This window comes from Pleurodeles waltl, chromosome 5 (genome assembly GCF_031143425.1).
Source record: "Pleurodeles waltl isolate 20211129_DDA chromosome 5, aPleWal1.hap1.20221129, whole genome shotgun sequence".
Classification (NCBI taxonomy): domain Eukaryota; kingdom Metazoa; phylum Chordata; class Amphibia; order Caudata; family Salamandridae; genus Pleurodeles; species Pleurodeles waltl.
This window is the reverse complement of record NC_090444.1, coordinates 1748599895-1748618574: the sequence shown is the minus strand read 5'-3', so window position 1 is coordinate 1748618574 and position 18680 is coordinate 1748599895. Positions and strand designations below refer to the sequence as shown.

The window sequence follows — 18680 nt, the reverse complement described above, 5'->3', positions numbered from 1 at the left end:
ATAGTACCAATGCTCATTGTGTGACTGATTAACTTTTTGTGGGGTTCCCTGGACCAAAGAAAGCTAAGTCTGTGCAGAAGACGACTCTGTAAAGGTGCATAGTTATTTGTATTAAGATTAGCTACGTACTGGCCAAGAAACAGTCCCTAGTATAAGGGCCTATTACACCAGGGCCAACACCACTATAACTGCAATGGAGCGTTGGATGCCTGTCCTTCACATCTGCTTAACTGCGGTGTGGGTGTTAGTGCATACTCTGACAGTCAGGTCTGGTGAGAAGGACACTTCTCCAGTTTGATTATGCTAGACATTTTGGTCTGAGCCCGCTCCTCGGATGCTCCACCATAGCGAGGTCCTACTTTGGTATCTGTTCTAAGGGGAGGAAGCTACAGTTAGAAATATTCATCAGAAAAACAAGTTACTTAACTCTCTTTCAGTTTGGAACTGTCTCTAACTGCATATTGTTCACTGCACTACTGCCTCCCGGCTCTCTGGAGTGGCCTCCTTTTCACATCTAAGAATGGCCCAATTTATTGTTCAGCACACTGTTATCAACAATTGTTCACACTCCGTATTTGAGGGTGCAAAAAAAGAAAAGACAAGAAACTGGACATCAGTGCAGAGGGGTGGCAGTTATATGCGGCTGCACTCCGTTCCTTTTGGGGCAATTATGGAGCTAAAGCAGAACCACATAACGCTACCTAAAGGCACGAATAGGAGTCGGAGAAACGCATGCTGGAACCACGCAAGCCTAAACAACGCGGTCGGAACAACGACCACGTTGTTACCATGAATGCCTTTACCACGAATGCCTTAACAACGATTTTTTACGTGGTTCCAGCATGTGACTCCCCCCGCCCCACCACCCACCCCTAACACAATCGTACCTCAACCCCCCACCGCTAAAAACAATTCTACCACTACCCCAACCCTCACCCCTAAAACTTAAACTACCCCCACCCCTAAAACTACCACAGCCCACCACCCCCACTAAAACCTAAACTACCCTGCCCCCCACCCCTAAACACTAAAAATACCCTGACCCCCACCCTTTAAAGTAAAAATGCCCCAACCCCCAATCCACCTCTAAACCTAAACCACCCCGACCCCACACCCCCAATAACTAAAAATACCCCGACCCACCACTCCCGCCCCTAAAACAAAAAATGCCCGGACCCCCAACCCCCGCCCCTGAACCTAAACCACCCTGACCCCCCACCCTCAAAAATCATCAGTGGTTGCTGAGAATGCTCCGACAGTTTTTACAGGTCTTAGTACCTCTCACTAGCTCACAGGTGCATCTTCAATAGCTCATCAACTTGTTGGCTCAAGGGAGCCTTTTTAAACAGAGGGGGGATGGGAGCACCCTCCTCACATCACAGCACAGTTTGGCCCTTTCAGTTGTGGCGAATGAGGTACAAAGCTTGTGCTTACTTGCATATTAGCTGTAGGTTTTCACCAGAGTTGGTTCAGATAGTGCTGTACATCTCTAGACATGTGTGTCTGGATTTTATTCTTCATCAGTAGAGATCAAAAATAAATTTCATCAGGGGTTGCTGAGAATGCTGCCACAGTTCTCTCATGCCTCCGTAACTCTCACTGGTGCACAGGTGCATCTCCAAAAGCTCATCAACTTGTTGACTCAAGGGAGCCTTTTAACAAGAAGGGGGATGGGAGTACACAGCCTCACATCACAGCATAGTTCGCCCCTTTGCATTGTAGTAAATGCAGTGCATAGTTTACGCTTACTTGAATATTAGCTGTAGTTTTTCACCAGAGTTGGTGCTGATGAACTGTGCTGGGATGAGTGGCAGTGTGTTCCCTCCCCTCTTGTAATTAGGTCTTACATTTGAGCATACTCATTGCACTTAGGTCATTTACTACAACAAACAACTATGTAATGGATGACATTCCCAAATTAATTTAACCTGCTAGGGATCACGTGGGCAGCATTCCAGTCCATTGTTTTTCACCTTCTGCCCCCCTCTAGACACAGCCAACCATATGCAAATCAATTTTAGTTCTGCTCAAACAGGAACACTCGATCCAGAACTGCCAGGCCAGATCCCATCCCACAAGCAACCTCAGACTTTGTCAGTGAGGTACAGCTTGAGCCCTGCAGTACAGCGAGCACAAGCTACACATATAGGCAACACTTGGAGAATTTTCTGAAACAAACAACAAAGAGATCGATAGAATGCCATTGGCACACTTCATCATTTCTCACCCTTTGCACTACTCTAGCCAGAGACCTGCCATATGCAAACCAGTCTTGGTCCTGCTTCAGTATCAAGAGTCCAGCCCAAATTGCTAGGCCAGGTTACCTCCTGATGGGAATAGGAGCAACCTCAGGCCAGTTTCAGCATAATTAGGCTTTGTCAGCGAGGTACAGCTTTAGGTCTGTAGCACAGTGAGGCCAGGACCCACAGGACCCACAGCTGTGCATACCCATCACACTTAGGGCATGAACTACAACGTGGATTAATAGAATTTATCTCAGTCACTGATGCCAGATCAGTAAATTGTTGGGTCCATGGGTCCAACAATTGTTGTGTAGTTCTCTCAACTACAGCCTACTGCAGTTCAAAAGCTGAGCTGAAGATTTGAGAGAAAGACTGGAGGCATTCTGAGTATTAGTTCCCCATTGTCCCCTCACACACAGGAGGAGGGGCTTAAAATGGTGAAACTGGGTTGAACATTTCACTTCATTTTAGATCAGTGGACTAGGTGTCAGCCAGTGTGCTGATGCACCTCACCAGGTACATAATGAAATAGGGTAGTGGTCCCCTGGGCTTATGTCAACCATCATGATACTCATGATGACCATGTGCTCTCGCTCCTTAGTCACTGTAACCAAACCTCTAATCACAGAAAGAGACCAAGTGGTAATAATGCATACAAAGATCAGCAAAATGGTGCATCATTTAGGATCTTTATCAGTTTTTTAGCTGATTTACCATGGAGGAAGGTTTTAGATTCTTTGAGCTTCTCATATTTAAGAAAGAACAATGCATCTTTCAAGTCAGTGAATGTATTAATAAACTGAACAAATCTATGCTGATTCATAATAAAAACGTTGAGGCATGCCTATGAACATAGTTTACAAGTTCGCATGGGACAAATGCTAATCGATCTCACCATGCATCTGCTTACCACAGGTGGACTTCTTTAGCCCTTCGCACCACTACCTCTTGTGCCCCACATTCTGAAAAAGTTCAAGAGCAGCCAGCCCCATGCCATTATAGTTTGCCTGGATTTGGTCCAAAGAGTATAGTTACTGGGATTGCTGGACATGATTATCTGTCCTCTGATCAGGCTACCACTTCGTGAGGACCTTTTCTACCAGTAGCAGGGCAGGGTCCATCCAAATCTATGCAATTTATACCTCCATGTGTGGAGACTGGGCAGCACCAATTGAGTGCATTTAGTTGATGCTTGAAGTGTTGGATGTCATCCCTGCTATCTGACACCCATCTGCAATATCCAGTTATGCCAGACATTGGGACAAATGTGTAACCTGGTGTGGTGCCTGAGGCACTGATGCCTTGCAGGTAAAATTGTTGACCATTCTGTTGTTTGTGTTTCCATTAGCCCAGGAAAGCCTTTCAGTGAGCTCAATAGGCTCACTGAAAGGATGATAGGCCTTGTTCTGTGTGCCGGACCAACTGTCCTTGTTTAAATCAGCTTTTGAAATAAGATTTATTAAAACTTTGACAAACTTTTCCTCCCAGGCAATTGTGATGCTACAATTGAAACTTAACTTGGTGTCAATGTTCCTCAGATGTATGCCCTTTGAGCCTATGCATAGCTGCTTACTGTGTCTTCTGACACTGAAGACTGTTGTTCTCATGCTAATTGCATGAGGGAACTGCAGGCACCGTCAAGGTAACCACCCTACACCATATGTTTCCAGACAAATTGGTGCTGAGGACTCAGCTGGCCTTTCTACCAAAATACATGACTACATTGCACATTGGGCAATCCATCATTTGCTCCCCTCTATCCCTTAAAAGAGAAGAAGAAGCTTCATCGGGTAGATCTTACATGAATAGTACCAATGCTCATTGTGTGACTGATCAACTTTTTGTGGGGTTCCCTGGACCAAAGAAAGCTAAGTCTGCGCAGAAGACGACTCTGTAAAGGTGAATAGTTATTTGTATTAAGATTAGCTACGTACTGGCCAAGAAACAGTCCCTAGTATAAGGGCCTATTACACCAGGGCCAACGGCACTACAACTGCAATGGAGCGATGGATGCCTGTCCTTCACATCTGCTTAACTGCGGTGTGGGTGTTAGTGCATACTCTGACAGTCAGGTCTGGTGAGAAGGACACTTCTCCAGTTTGATTATGCTAGACATTTTGGTCTGAGCCCGCTCCTCGGATTCTCCACCATAGCGAGGTCCTACTTTGGTATCTGTTCTAAGGTGAGGAAGCTACAGTTAGAAATATTCATCAGAAAAACAAGTTACTTAACTCTCTTTCAGTTTGGAACTGTCTCTAACTGCATATTGTTCACTGCACTACTGCCTCCCTTCTCTCTGGAGTGGACTCCTTTTCACATCTAAGAATGGCCCAATTTATTGTTCAGCACACTGTTATCAACAATTGTTCACACTCCGTATTTGAGGTTGCAAAAAAAGAAAAGACAAGAAACTGGACATCAGTGCAGAGGGGTGGCAGTTATATGCGGCTGCACTCCATTCCTTTTGGGGCAATTATGGAGCTAAAGCAGAACCACATAACGCTACCTAAAGGCACGAATAGGAGTCGGAGAAACGCATGCTGGAACCACGCAAGCCTAAACAACGCGGTCGGAACAACGACCACATTGTTACCATGAATGCCTTTACCACGAATGCCTTAACAACGATTTTTCACGTGGTTCCAGCATGTGATTCCCCCCACCCCACCACCCACCCCTAACACAATCGTACCTCAACCCCCCACCCCCACCGCTAAAAAAAATTCTACCACTACCCCAACCCCCACCCCTAAAACTTAAACTACCCCCACCCCTAAAACTACCAGAGCCCACCACCCCCACTAAAACCTAAACTACCCTGACCCCCCACCCCTAAAAACGAAAAATACCCTGACCCCCACCCTTTAAACTAAAAATGCCCCAACCCCCCACTCCACCTCTAAACCTAAACCACCCCGACCCCCCACCCCCAATAACTAAAAATACCCCGACCCACCACTCCCGGCCCTAAAACTAAAAATGCCCGGACCCCCCAACCCCCACCCCTGAACCTAAACCACCCTGACCCCCCACCCTCAAAAATCATCAGTGGTTGCTGAGAATGCTCTGACAGTCTTTACAGGTCTTAGTACCTCTCACTGGCTCACAGGTGCATCTTCAAAAGCTCATCAACTTGTTGGCTTAAGGGAGCCTTTTTAAACAGAGGGGGGATGGGAGCATCCTCCTCACATCACAGCACAGTTTGGCCCTTTCAGTTGTGGCAAATGCAGTACAAAGTTTGTGCTTACTTGCATATTAGCTCTAGGTTTTCACCAGAGTTGGTTCAGATAGTGCTGTACATCTCTAGACATGTGTGTCTGGATTTTATTCTTCATCAGTAGAGATCAAAAATAAATTTCATCAGGGGTTGCTGAGAATGCTGCCACAGTTCTCTCATGCCTCCGTACCTCTCACTGGTGCACAGGTGCATCTCCAAAAGCTCATCAACTTGTTGACTCAAGGGAGCCTTTTAACAAGAAGGGGGATGGGAGTACACAGCCTCACATCACAGCATAGTTTGCCCCTTTGCATTGTAGTAAATGCAGTGCATAGTTTACGCTTACTTGAATATTAGCTGTAGTTTTTCACCAGAGTTGGTGCTTATGAACTGTGCTGGGATGAGTGGCAGTGTGTTCCCTCCCCTCTTGTAATTAGGTCTTACGTTTGAGCATACTCATTGCACTTAGGTCATTTACTACAACAAACAGCTATGTAATGGATGACATTCCCAAATTAATTTAACCTGCTAGGGATCACGTGGGCAGCATTCCAGTCCATTGTTTTTCACCTTCTGCCCCCCTCTAGACACAGCCAACCATATGCAAATCAATCTTAGTTCTGCTCAAACAGGAACACTCGATCCAGAACTGCCAGGCCAGATCCCATCCCACAAGCAACCTCAGACTTTGTCAGTGAGGTACAGCTTGAGCCCTACAGTACAGCGAGCACAAGCTACACATATAGGCAACACTTGGAGAATTTTCTGAAACAAACAACAAAGAGATCGATAGAATGCCATTGGCACACTTCATTGTTTCTCACCCTTTGCACTACTCTAGCCAGAGACCTGCCATATGCAAACCAGTCTTGGTCCTGCTTCAGTATCAAGAGTCCAGCCCAAATTGCTAGGCCAGGTTACCTCCTGATGGGAATAGGAGCAACCTCAGGCCAGTTTCAGCATAATTAGGCTTTGTCAGCGAGGTACAGCTTTAGGTCTGTAGCACAGTGAGGCCAGGACCCACAGGACCCACAGCTGTGCATACCCATCACACTTAGGGCATGAACTACAACGTGGATTAATAGAATTTATCTCAGTCACTGATGCCAGATCAGTAAATTGTTGGGTCCATGGGTCCAACAATTGTTGTGTAGTTCTCTCAACTACAGCCTACTGCAGTACAAAAGCTGAGCTGAAGATTTGAGAGAAAGACTGGAGGCATTCTGAGTATTAGTTCCCCATTGTCCCCTCCCACACAGGAGGAGGGGCCTAAAATGGTGAAACTGGGTTGAACATTTCACTTCATTTTAGATCAGTGGACTAGGTGTCAGTCAGTGTGCTGATGCACCTCACCAGGTACATAATGAAATAGGGTAGTGGTCCCCTGGACTTATGTCAACCATCATGATACTCATGATGACCATGTGCTCTCGCTCCTTAGTCACTGTCACCAAACCTCTAATCACAGAAAGAGACCAAGTGGTAATAATGCATACAAAGATCAGCAAAATGGTGCATCATTCAGGATCTTTATCAGTTTTTTAGCTGATTTACCATGGAGGAAGGTTTTAGATTCTTTGAGCTTCTCATATTTAAGAAAGAACAATGCATCTTTCAAGTCAGTGAATGTATTAATAAACTGAACAAATCTATGCTGATTCATAATAAAAACGTTGAGGTATGCCTATGAACATAGTTTACAAGTTCGCATGGGACAAATGCTAATTGATCTCACCATGCATCTGCTTACCACAGGTGTTTTCGGAAAGTTGCAAATTCACAGTGCTCACCCCAAAATGACATGGACCCAGCTTGGAGCAGACATTGCACCTGGAAATGACAGGTAGTTTAATATGTACTGTACTGCTTTGAGTCTAATTCTTGCATTCGGATTGCTAAAATGATTCCAGTTTGAAAGTCTTCTTCTGGCATGCATAGATTTGAGTTTTACTAATAATAAAAAAGTAAAAATGTAAAATCGTAACAAATGCATATTGATGTGAATTATGTTAATTAAATTGTAAAATGTTTAAAGTATTTTTAGATAGATTACTGTTTGCATATATTGGGGCCATTCCGTCCACCTTTGATTTCCCCTGTAGTCTGGATCACCAGTGTGACCCAACACATGCATTACAGCTCCATAATATCTATTTGGAAATTTTTCTATAAATACTGTGCCAATGACATGAAACAAAACTTTCTGATCATATTGGGATCTGAGACAAATATTCAGCTGAAGAATGGTCCACTCCTAGATCCTTTCAGGATAATAATTGTATTGATCACCTATCCCTGCCTCCCACCTAACATTGTGTGCATGTCTAAATAAGTTTCGCCCTGATGATACTCATAACTTTAACCTTTCATCATTTTGGTCAGCCTTTTCTGAAATGTTGTGAATATGATTTTACTTTTCTAGATATAAGAATGAATTACTCTTGAAAAGAACCTTATTACTGTGTGCACCGTGTTAAAACTTAAGGCCTAACTACAGGGCCAGTTTTAGGGGGGCGCAACTGGTGCGGCCGCACTGTGCGCTAACCTGGAAGGGGAGCACTGAACTGAGAGGGGGCGTCATGTTGAGCAATAACTTTCGATTTTAAAACACCTGTTGCAGTGCAAAGTTCCTTGTGTGTCCAGCTTTCAGGAAGCAATCAAAATCTCAACATTGCTATTGTGATTAATCTTCCTGCTAGAAAGAGAGAGATGAGTTTTTGTTTAGTGGCAGTTTTGACTCGCCATAAAGTAGCTCAGAGGGTTAATATGTCTGCTGCAAAGAACCGATCTGTATTTTATGTGGATAGCTGAGTGCAATAGTAAAGCTATCCTTTACATGCGCTTTAAAATAAATAAATTATATGTGAGAGGGCCAATGGAGAGATGAGGGGCACTTTTGCCAGGTGGTAGTAAGGGCACCTGAGGAGGTGGTCATCGGGGGGCACCAAAAATGATTGTCGCACCGGGCGCCACCAGCGCTAAAGCCAGTCCTGCCTAACTGTGAATCATATGGAGCATTATCCCTGAGTGAGATAACTCGCCGGGTGCTCCCCCGCATGGTTTTCATAGTCCTGATTTTACCAGCTGCCATTAACATCACATGAAGCTTTGGCTGTAAAAACAGCCAAGCCTTATTCTCACTGCTCTACCCCAAATTCTGGCAAAGCAGGAGTATTTGATGTTCCAGCTGCCAAAAGCAATCCTCCTTTTCTTCCCCTACCTTCCCTTCTGCCTCTCTCAACTCGCTCTGTGCATTTGACTTGCTTGGAGCAGGTGGAACAGGAAATCCCCCACAACACAACATGGACACATCACATTTTCCCAAAGAAAACTAATCTGTTTTTTGCAAAATGCCTAGCTGTGGTCTGTGGCCTCTAGCTCAGCCGGCACCTAGGGAAACCTAGCAAACCTATACATTTTTTAAAACTAGACATCTAGGGGAATGTAGAATAAGGTGACATGTGGGGCTCTGACCAGGTCCTGTTACCCAGAATCTTTTGCAAACCTCAAAATTTGACCCAAAAAACACTTTTACCTCACATTTCGATGATGGAAAGTTCTGGAATCTGAGAGGAGTCACGCATTTCCTTCCACCCAGCATTCCCCCAAGTCTCCTGATAAAAATGGTACCTCACTCGTGTGGGTAGGCCTAGTGCCCGCGACATGAAACGCCCCAAAACGCAACATGGAAACATCACATTTTTACATTGAAAACGCACGTGTTTTTTGGAAAGTGCCTAGCTGTGGATTTTGGTGTCTAACTCAGCCCGTACCTAGGAAAACCTAACAAACCTGTGCATTTTTCAAAACTACACACCTAGGGGAACCCAGGATGGGGAACCTGTGGCATTTTAACCAGGTTCTGTTACCCAGAATCCTTTGCAAACCTCAATATTTGGCAAAAACACCCCACTTTTTCCACACTTTTCAGTGATAGAAAGTTCTGGAATCGGAGAGGAGCCACAAATTTCCTTCCACCCAGCATTCCTCCAAGTCTCCCTATAAAAATGGTACCACACTTGTGTGGGTAGGCCTAGTGCCCGCGGCAGGAATAGATCACACAACGGTCAATGTTGATCCTTACATGAGGGCAACTGTTGACCCTGGGGTGATCCATTCCTGACGCAGGCAGTAGGTACAGGCACTCAACTGGGGTAGCGTTTTTATCAGGACTTATGGGGAAACACGCAATGGCAGGAATTTCGTGGGTCCCAGCATATTCCTGTAGTATGTGTGACAGAAATGCAAGAAAAAATTGAGTTTTTGCAGGGCATTCTGAGTAAGAAAACCTTAGTGAATCCACACAAGTCACACCTCTGTGGACTCCCCCGGATGTCAAGTTTCCTGAAATGTCTGGGTTTGGTAGGTTTCCCTATATGGCCGCCAAGCCCAGGACCAAAAACGCAGGTGCCTGCCTTACAAAACCAGGTTGTTTTGTGATAGATAATTTTGATGTCTCAACAATATGATTTGTGCGGTGGAATTTGGGGCTGAACTAAATTGGGGAACTCCGAAGAGAGCATTCTCTCTGTGCACCTGCATGCACCTGCTCTCTGGGTTGGGCTAACCCGCTATAGCCCCGCTGCACAGACTGTGCTTGCGAAGGGACACCAGGACTGTCCTCATCACCTCCCTCATAATCAATGGAAGAGGAGTTATCGAATGGGACTCCTCCGACTGAAAACTCACTCCCCGAGTCTGCGCCATTGTCCTATCCCTCAGATGCTGTCTTAGTATCTGCTGCCTCAGTCTCCGATCCTACGTCAGAGCTGTCCTCTATAACCCGAGTGAGGGCTTGAGCAGCAGTCACCCAATGAGATGCCATCTCTGCTACCTTCTAAACTCTCGCTCTAAAACACTAGCCTACGTAGACAGTCACAAAATTGCTGGTGGGTGTGTGTGATACGTCTAACAGTAGAGGTCACCTTACCTTCGTTTCTTCCCTCAAGTAGCACGTTCTTTCAAGGCACTCAAAAAAAGACACACTATTACTTCACCTTGTCACATACCAATCGTCACAGTCTTTAGCGCCTCTAGCGCCCAGCCCAACAATCATTATTGGTGGTCCCACTCCCATGACCTCCTCCTCGTATTCCCTCACTACCACCCAGAAAAAGTGCCCTTCATATCTCCATAGCCCCCCGCACATACATTTCATTTGTATTATAGCACAGGTAATGGCTGACTTTACTAATCAACTCTGCTATTTACATAAAATACAGATTTGATCTTTGCAGTAGGCATATAAACCTTTGTGTGCTACTTTATGGCATCAAAAGGGCCACTAGACTAAAGTCAGATCCTTTTGTAGCAGAAACATAATCACAAGACTAACTTGACTTTTTTATTGCTGCCTAAAAGCTACAGTTGAAACGCGTCAGTTGAAGTATGGGCATTGCTTTGAAGACGCAAGCTGCAACTGCAAGAGAACTGGTGGCGAATATATAGACATTTCTACATAGATATGTGTAGATATAGATCTATATATTTTTTTAATAGCTGTATGGTTTCCTGGGGGACCATAGTTGCTGCCAGGGAAACCATACAACTATTAAAAAAATTATTGCCCCCACAGGGGGCCGCCCTTCTCACGGGCGACCCCTGTCATTTTATTTATTTATTTGTTTATTACTTTTTTAGGGGTAAACCTACCTTTTTTTTTTAAATGCCCAGGGGAGCGGCCCTTTTTTCCAAAGGGGCCGACCCTCCCCCCAAGCGAAATCAGTGGTGTCTAGTGGGGTTTCCTGGCCCTCGATTGCAGCAGAGCAGGAAACCTGTTCAGAAAGGTCTTGTTTGAAAGGGGAGAATCTCCTCTTTCAAACAACGCCTTTCCGAACGTCAGGGAGGCCCATTTTCCCCTCCAGACCTGCTCTGATTGGGAAAACAGATAGTGACGTCAGCGTGCCTTGCCGCTCGCTGACGTCACAAAGGGACTGGTGGGGGGACATTGGGAGACACGGAAGATCTTCCATGTCTCCTGTTTTTTTTTTTAACCCCCTCCCTGGTGTCGGCCACTGGTTGTGACCTGCATCAGGGGGGAGTGTGGGACACCCGCACTAATTAGGTTAATAAATAAAACTAAAACAAAAACAACAAAAATTCAATCAGTAGAATATGATTTTAAAGATTTAAGTGAAAATAGCACCAAAAAGCACAATTCGCCAACTGTGGTTATCGGGTTGCGCCGGACTGGGACAAAGTCACAAGTTTATGCCAACTGCAATGGAGATCAGGCCCACTGCACGGACCCAGGTAGGCCAGATGACCAAGAGTACCTTAAATCCAGGCTGCGGAACATTGCATGACCCCACATCGAGATTGCGTCACGCAGGTTATCCTGGTTGGAGAAGCGTCATGCAGCATTGGTTACAGGGAGCAGCGAGGATGCGGTGCAAGGCGCTGCGTTGTCATTGAGGAGGCCATTGACAGGGAGGCTTTCAATGCAAAGTCCTGTGTCCCGAATGTGTCATGCACACCTGGTTCTGAGGAAGCTGTGGTGCTTGCGATATGGAGTTCTGCATCATTATCGAGGCTGCCACCAATAAAGGACTTACGATGTGAAGGCCTTCATCCAGGATGTCCATGCAGCAGAGGTGATGTGTTGGTTCTGCTCTGGTTTGCACCGCAAGGGGGTTGTGTCAGTTCTGCTGGGTCCACAGATGGGCTTGGAGAGCACCTTTAGGCCCACTTCCAAAGGTCTAGACTAGACTGGCACCACTTGGCAGAATAGGGCTCACAGTTGCAGAGTCCAGGTACTGGTTACAAGAGACTTGTCCTTGTGGTCCTGGGTTCAGGTTGCAGGTTTGAGTCCTTCTCACCCAGACAAGAAGGCCGCACAGCAGCATTTCAGCACAGCAGGGCAGCAGATTGGCAGTCCTTTCAGCAGCACACCAGTCTTCTTCTTTGCATAGTCCTCCACAGATCCAGAAGTATACTGAAGAGTTGGTGTCTGAGGTCTATTTTTTAAACCTCTTTGAAGTGGAAGAAACTTCTAGAGAATTTGCTCGGTACTCATATTTCCTGCCTTCCCTGCCCTGGTTCAGACTAACTGCATGGGGTATGCAATCTTTTGAGTAAAGGAGGGACATAGCCAATTCAGGTGTAAGTAGGGTTGTGCCCAGCTACCCTCTCCCATCCTGCCAATGATGGACCATCCAGGTCCATCTAAGTGCCCTATTTTGGATGGCTGTGTAGGAGGAATACACAAAGACCAACTGCCAGCTACACCTAAGGCCTGACTACGTGTTTGGCAGTCCATGCACCCACATGGCAGCAGCCCGACTGCCATCAGCTTGGTGGTCGCACCAACGTATTATAATGCTGGTGGTCCCATAGAGGAAAGACCGCTGCAGCCCCACTGGCACAGCCAGCCAGCTCAGATCACCGCATTGGCAAGCCAGACCAAACAGGTCGACGGAGTCAGTGTTTTGGCTGGACACATTATGATGCTGCTTACCGCAAACGTGACCATATCAGTCCAAACAACACGTCATTTACAAAGAGTGACACATTCACAGCTATCAAACACCACCTTTGGGCAGGTCACTGACACTTCACCACCACACTCCACAATAACACGCGTCTGCTCATCTTAGGCACAGGAACAGTGAATTGTACCGAACATAGGGGGTCAGGGCTGTTTTGTCGGAAGCACCGCCAACAGGCTGGCGGTGCTTCCTTGGGAATTACGACCGCAGCGGAAGCTCTGCGGTCGCACCGCCGGGACCAGTGGTTTCCTGCCACTTTTGTCCCGGCGGTTTAAATCCCCCAGGGCAGCGCTGCTTGCAGTGCTGCCCAGGGGATTATGAGTCCCCCTCCCGCCAGCCTTTTCATGGTGGTTTGAACCGCCATGAAAAGGCTGGCAGAAAGGAGAGTCGCGGGCCCCAGGGGGCCCCATGCAGCTTTTTACTGTCTGCATAGCAAACAGTGAAAAGCACGACGGGTGCAACTGCACCCGTCGCACAGCCGCAACACTTCCGGCTCCATTTGGAGCCGACTCCCATGTTACGGCCGAGATCCCCGCCGGCCCAGCGGGGATCTCCAAATAGGCCCCGCGGGAGTGCTGCTGCAGTGGCGGCCGCCCAGCGGGTTTAACTTGGCGGGCGGCGGTTGCCACCCGCCAAGGTTGAAATGAGGGCCATAGTGTCACACAACAGCAATACCAAAGTAACATCAAATCTACCAATTCAACTGACACCCTCACATTGCTCACATGCCATGGACTGTCGGCAGATTGAAGACACATATGTATGGATGTAATATGGAACACAAATACACCTCCCATTAAACATCCCTGTAATGGACCCACACATCACCCATATTACAACACAAAGGAAGGTCAATGGGATGCACAGTATTTTGTGAAACAAATTTCCAAAGCTGCCATTGCAAACAATATCTGCATGTTGGAAAATGGGTTATTGGTAGGGCAGGTAGGTACCTACACCTAGCAACAAGCCACTAACCTCCACAAAAGTACAGTTAGGTCTCAGTAAATTAATCCCAGCTCTACCCTTGGTAGCTTGGCAACGAGCGTCAAGGCTTAACTTAGGAGACAAAGTGTAAAGCATTCAAATATCACAAAACAGTAATTAAATAAAACACAGGAAACAGTTTAAAAATCCAAAACCAATTTATAAAAATAGCTTATATTTTTATCTTTAAAATGACACAAAAACGATTAAAATCGGTTCAGGGGAACCGGAGATATGAATTTTTAAAGTATTATTATTTTCTAGCGCATAGAAACAAAAAGCGCCAATCGGGTCATCTGGTTGCACCAGGACCGGGACAAAGTCAAACTTTCAGGCCGACCGCGATGGAGCCCTGCTCGGCTACAGGTCGCGGGAGGCCTCGGTTAAAAAGTTACCTTCTGACTTAGTCTTTATTTTGAAGTTTTTCTTCACCGGGACGAACCTGCCAGTTGGATCCGACCTCCTGGAGCCCTTGTCCGGATACGCGAAGTCGGTTTCCTCGGTGGTGATTTCTACCTTCTGACTTAGTCGTTTTTTCGAGATGAAAATCCTTCGACCGGGGTAAACCTGGATCTTGATCCGACGTCCGTGGAGCCCTTCTCGGATACGATGGCTGGAAGGTCCCGGTCAACTTTTTACGTTCGGACTTAGTCTCTTTTTCGGATGTTTTTCTTGACCGGGACGAACCACGAAGTCAGGCCGGGTCGCGGTTGAGGCAAGCCGGCTAGAATTTCCGCGTCGAGTCGGTCACTTTATGGAGCTTTTTTCTAAAATTTCTCCAATCTTTTCCAAACTTCTGGGGCTTCACCCAGATGTTCTTTTAAGGTTCTTTTGGGGTCCACAGCTCACCCCAAGGGTCCAGAAGTTCTGTGATGGTCCTTGGGGGTGCGGACTTCAACTCCCAGAATGCACCTGGCGCAAACTCCTTTTTGGCCACTGGGCAGTGGTCAGCTGGTCGCTTCTTTCAGGAGTTGGTGCAGGGGACTCTGGTTAGCAATTTTTCACCTGTAGCAAACAGGGAGTCCCTCCTTGAACCAGTTGAAGCCAGGCAAAGTCCTTCTTGTGGTGAAGCCCAAGTGTGCAGCTGGTGCAGTCCTTCTGAGTGCAGGGTCCAGGTGCAGGCCAGGGGTCCAGCAGGGCAGTCCTTCTTCTTCTTTAGTTCCTTTCTTGTTGAATTCTGGAGGGGATCTGAGGCGTGGGTGCAGGTCTGCCAGTTTTATCCTTGCTCCTGGGTGAAAAGCAGGGGGGCCCTGGTCCTCCAATCAGGGACAGGGTCGTCCCCCTGTGATGACCACTTCCTGGGAAGTGTGGCAAAAATCCATCCCAGAAGGCAACAGTCTCTAAAAATCCAAAATGGATGAATCTGATTTTTAGAGGAGAGATCTGGCTGAGCCCACCCACTGGTGTGGCTAAAAATCATAAACACACCCCTCTCCTGCCCTCTCCTAATCTAATCAAGGGGGCACCTAGCTGTCTGGGGTTGCAGGATGTGGGGGTGTTGCTGGGTGCTCCAGATGTCCTTCTCTGCCTTTGAAGACCAGTTTGGCAGCCCTCCCCCTTCCTGCTTCCCCATCTGTTGAGGGGAGATTCTCTCCCCCAAGCACATTCCTTTGTGTGAAGTCAGGCCACTTCACACCTCATTAAAGTAGCCTGGCAGAAGCTGCTGCAGGCTGGCCAATCAGAGCACAGGAGCAAAAACAATGCAGAGCTGAAATTGGCAACTTTTTAGGTAAAGTCTAAACTTTTTACCTGCACTAGTTATATTAAATCCAACAACTGGAAGTTGTGGGATTTATTATAACAATCAATTTGATACCAAATTCTTGGTATGTAACATTTAAGGAGACTTTAAAATTTAAAATAAAGTCTGCCCATTCTAGCCTATGAAGGCCATTTACTTCAATGAGGGAAAAACGAATTTGGCTGTTTTTACCTCACCAGGGCTTATAAATCTATTTTTATAAAGTCCCTGCTTATAGTTACATGGCACCCAGCCCTAGGGGCACATAGGGCACACCTTAGGGGTGACTTATATGTAAAAATAAGGTAGTTTAAGACTTTGGAAGTACCTTTAATTCCAAAGTCGAATTTGCATATAACTTTAATTTAAAAGCAGCCAGCAAGGCAGGCTTGCTTTTAAAATGACACTGGGCACCTCAGCAATGCACCTAGGTGTGCACCACCTATGCTGTGGTCCCTAAACCTACATGCCCTACCATATACTAGGGACTTATAGGTAGGTTAACTTAGCCAATTATAATTAGCCTAATTTGCATATCCATTTTACACAGAGCACAGGCCCTGGGACTGGTTAGCAGTACCCAGGGCACCATCAGAGTCAGGAAAACACCAGCATAAAGTGGAAAATGGGGGCAAAAAGTTATGGGGCCCTTGCAATCAGCCCCAGTTTCTCACACAACCCCCCCCCCAGCCCACACGCCCAGGAGACTCAGCCCAACCCTGGGAGAGTCTTCCTGGCTTGTTAGGCGAGGAAGACAGTGAAGAAAACTGGCTGTCCCTTTGCAGGGCCTACTCTGCCTTATATCCTCCTGTCAGGGTCACTCCCTCTGGGTAGTGAACCCACCCCAACAATGAAAGGACCCATTTCAAACTGAAACTTCCCTCTAGGGGGGTCTTCCTCCTCTCTCTCTGCCAACTTGGGTAGTGAGGTGCCCACCTCCCCTACTCCTAACTTTGCTAGGGCAACACCTAGCTTACCCAAAGAGGTCACCCAACACTTGAGCAACCCCACCATGACCAATAGGGTCAGGGGGCCTACTTTGCTATTGGCCCTGGGGTCTGCCTCCCAGGCCAAGTACAGTGCTGCCAGGAAGGCTAGCACCCAGCAGAGGCTACTGACAGCTGTCAGTACCCAGAACCACACCCTAAGCTCTCCACTGACAGGTGGCTGAGCTGCTTTAGGGGCATCTTTGGGGTCCTGGCACCCCTCTTGCTGTCTAGAGTGGGGGGCTACCACCTCCTGTGGCAGACACCCTCCTTCCACTCTCCCTTCTGTCAGTGCAGGGGCAACACCTTGCATCTGGACAGCTGCCTGACTACTCAGGACTTCCTTGGGGTCAGGTGAGGCCTCACCAGTGCCAACTCTGGGCTCCCCCCCTACTGGGGCAGAAGGCCTTTGGCTCCCTGGAACTCTCTTTAAGAGTGGCCTACCCTTCCTTTTCTTCTTTCCTTTTCTTGGGGACCCCTGTCTCCTAACTGTAGGGACTGACTCCCCAGGACTTTGGGTTGGGGGGGCGCCCTGGGCGACCACCCCATCTGTGACCAGACTCACCTCTGGGAGGTCATTGCCCAGGATATAATCTAGGGGAAGGTCAGCACTGACTACCACCCTAATCCAGTCAAGGATACCCTCCCTCTCTAGGGGCACTATGGCTACAGGTTTGGAGGTGACCTCCCCTGTGGCTATCCTGACTTTCTTTGTCTTTCCTGGGACATACATGTCTGGGGTCACTAACCGGTCACTCACTACAGTGTGACTGGCACAGGTGTCTCTCAGGCCAGTGGTAGGGATCCCATTCACTTGAATGTGGTGGAAGTGCCTACTCCCACCCTCAGGGATTACCAGCTTACCATCTGGTCCTGTCTCCCAGCACAATGCTAGGAGGACTTCATCATCTGAGGAATCCTCCTCTATGGCTACACTGGACAGCCCAGTGCTAACCACTTTCTTTGGACAGGCTGCATCTCCTCTGAAGTGACCTGTCTGCTGACAGTCAAAGCAAGCCCTACTGTCCAAGAGTTTTTTTTAACCCTGGGTCTCCCTGTCTCTGCATGTCAGAGTGGGAGTGGGATTTACTCTCCTCCTTCTTAGGGTTCTGGGGTACAGAGGGAGTCTCTGTGGTGGGCTTACCACCTCCCTCCTTAGGTTTTTGGGGACCTGTCCCCCCCTTCTTGGAGTCTCCCCCCTGGGACTTGACAACCACCCTGGTTCTCAACCACTCATCAGCTGCCTCCCCTAGCTCTCTAGGGTTGGTTTGCTTAGAGTCCACTAGATGCTGGCATAACCTTTCTTGGATACAATTGGTCAAGATGTGCTCTCTCATGATCAGATTGTATAACCCCTCATAAGTATTTACTTTGTTGCCAATAATCCAGCCCTCTAGTGCCTTTAGTGAGGTGTCCACAAAGTCAACCCAAGACTGGGTACTGACCTTCTGGGTGTCCCTGAACTTCATTCTATATTGCTCTGGGGTCAGACCAAACTTCTTGACTAAGCACCTCTTCATACTAGGGTATGAATCTGCCTCCTCCCCCCTTAAGGTCAGAAGCCTATCCCTCCCTGAGTTGGGGACCAACTCCCACAAAAGGGAACCCCAGTATTGAGGCTTAACCCTTCTCATTTGGAGTGCCCTCTCAAAGGCCCCTAGCCACTTATCTATGTCATCCCCCTCTATATAAACAGGAACTACCCCCTTGGGTAATCTGGGGCAAACTCCCCCACCCATGGACACCTCAGCTTCTTTATCGCTGCTTCCATCTCTTTTTTCTTTGTATGCCCACTTTTTCTTCTCTAGGGCCAGCTTCTCTGCTTCCAAAGCTATGTAGGCTAGCTGGGCTTCCAGCTCTCTTTCCCTGATGGATGGGTTCTCTCCTCCTGAAAGGACCCTCTTCCTACCACTAGCTTTGGGTCTGCCCCTAGTGACTGTGTCCAGTGAGGACCGTTCCTCCTCTTCCTCACTTGGGGTCTGATGCCTTTCCTCCCCTGAGTGGTTAGAGTTAGCATCA

At 47.4% G+C, this 18680-nt stretch overlaps 1 protein-coding gene across 1 annotated transcript in view; it reads left to right on the top strand.

Annotated features, from left to right (window-relative positions):
- The window catches only part of PKHD1 (PKHD1 ciliary IPT domain containing fibrocystin/polyductin), a 1684711-nt gene that overhangs the window by 1525206 nt on the left and 140825 nt on the right, over positions 1-18680 (top strand). Inside the window, exon 54 of the mRNA XM_069236642.1 lies at positions 7216-7303. Coding sequence (XP_069092743.1) covers positions 7216-7303 — 88 coding nt within the window. The remainder of the gene's footprint in view (positions 1-7215; positions 7304-18680) is intronic.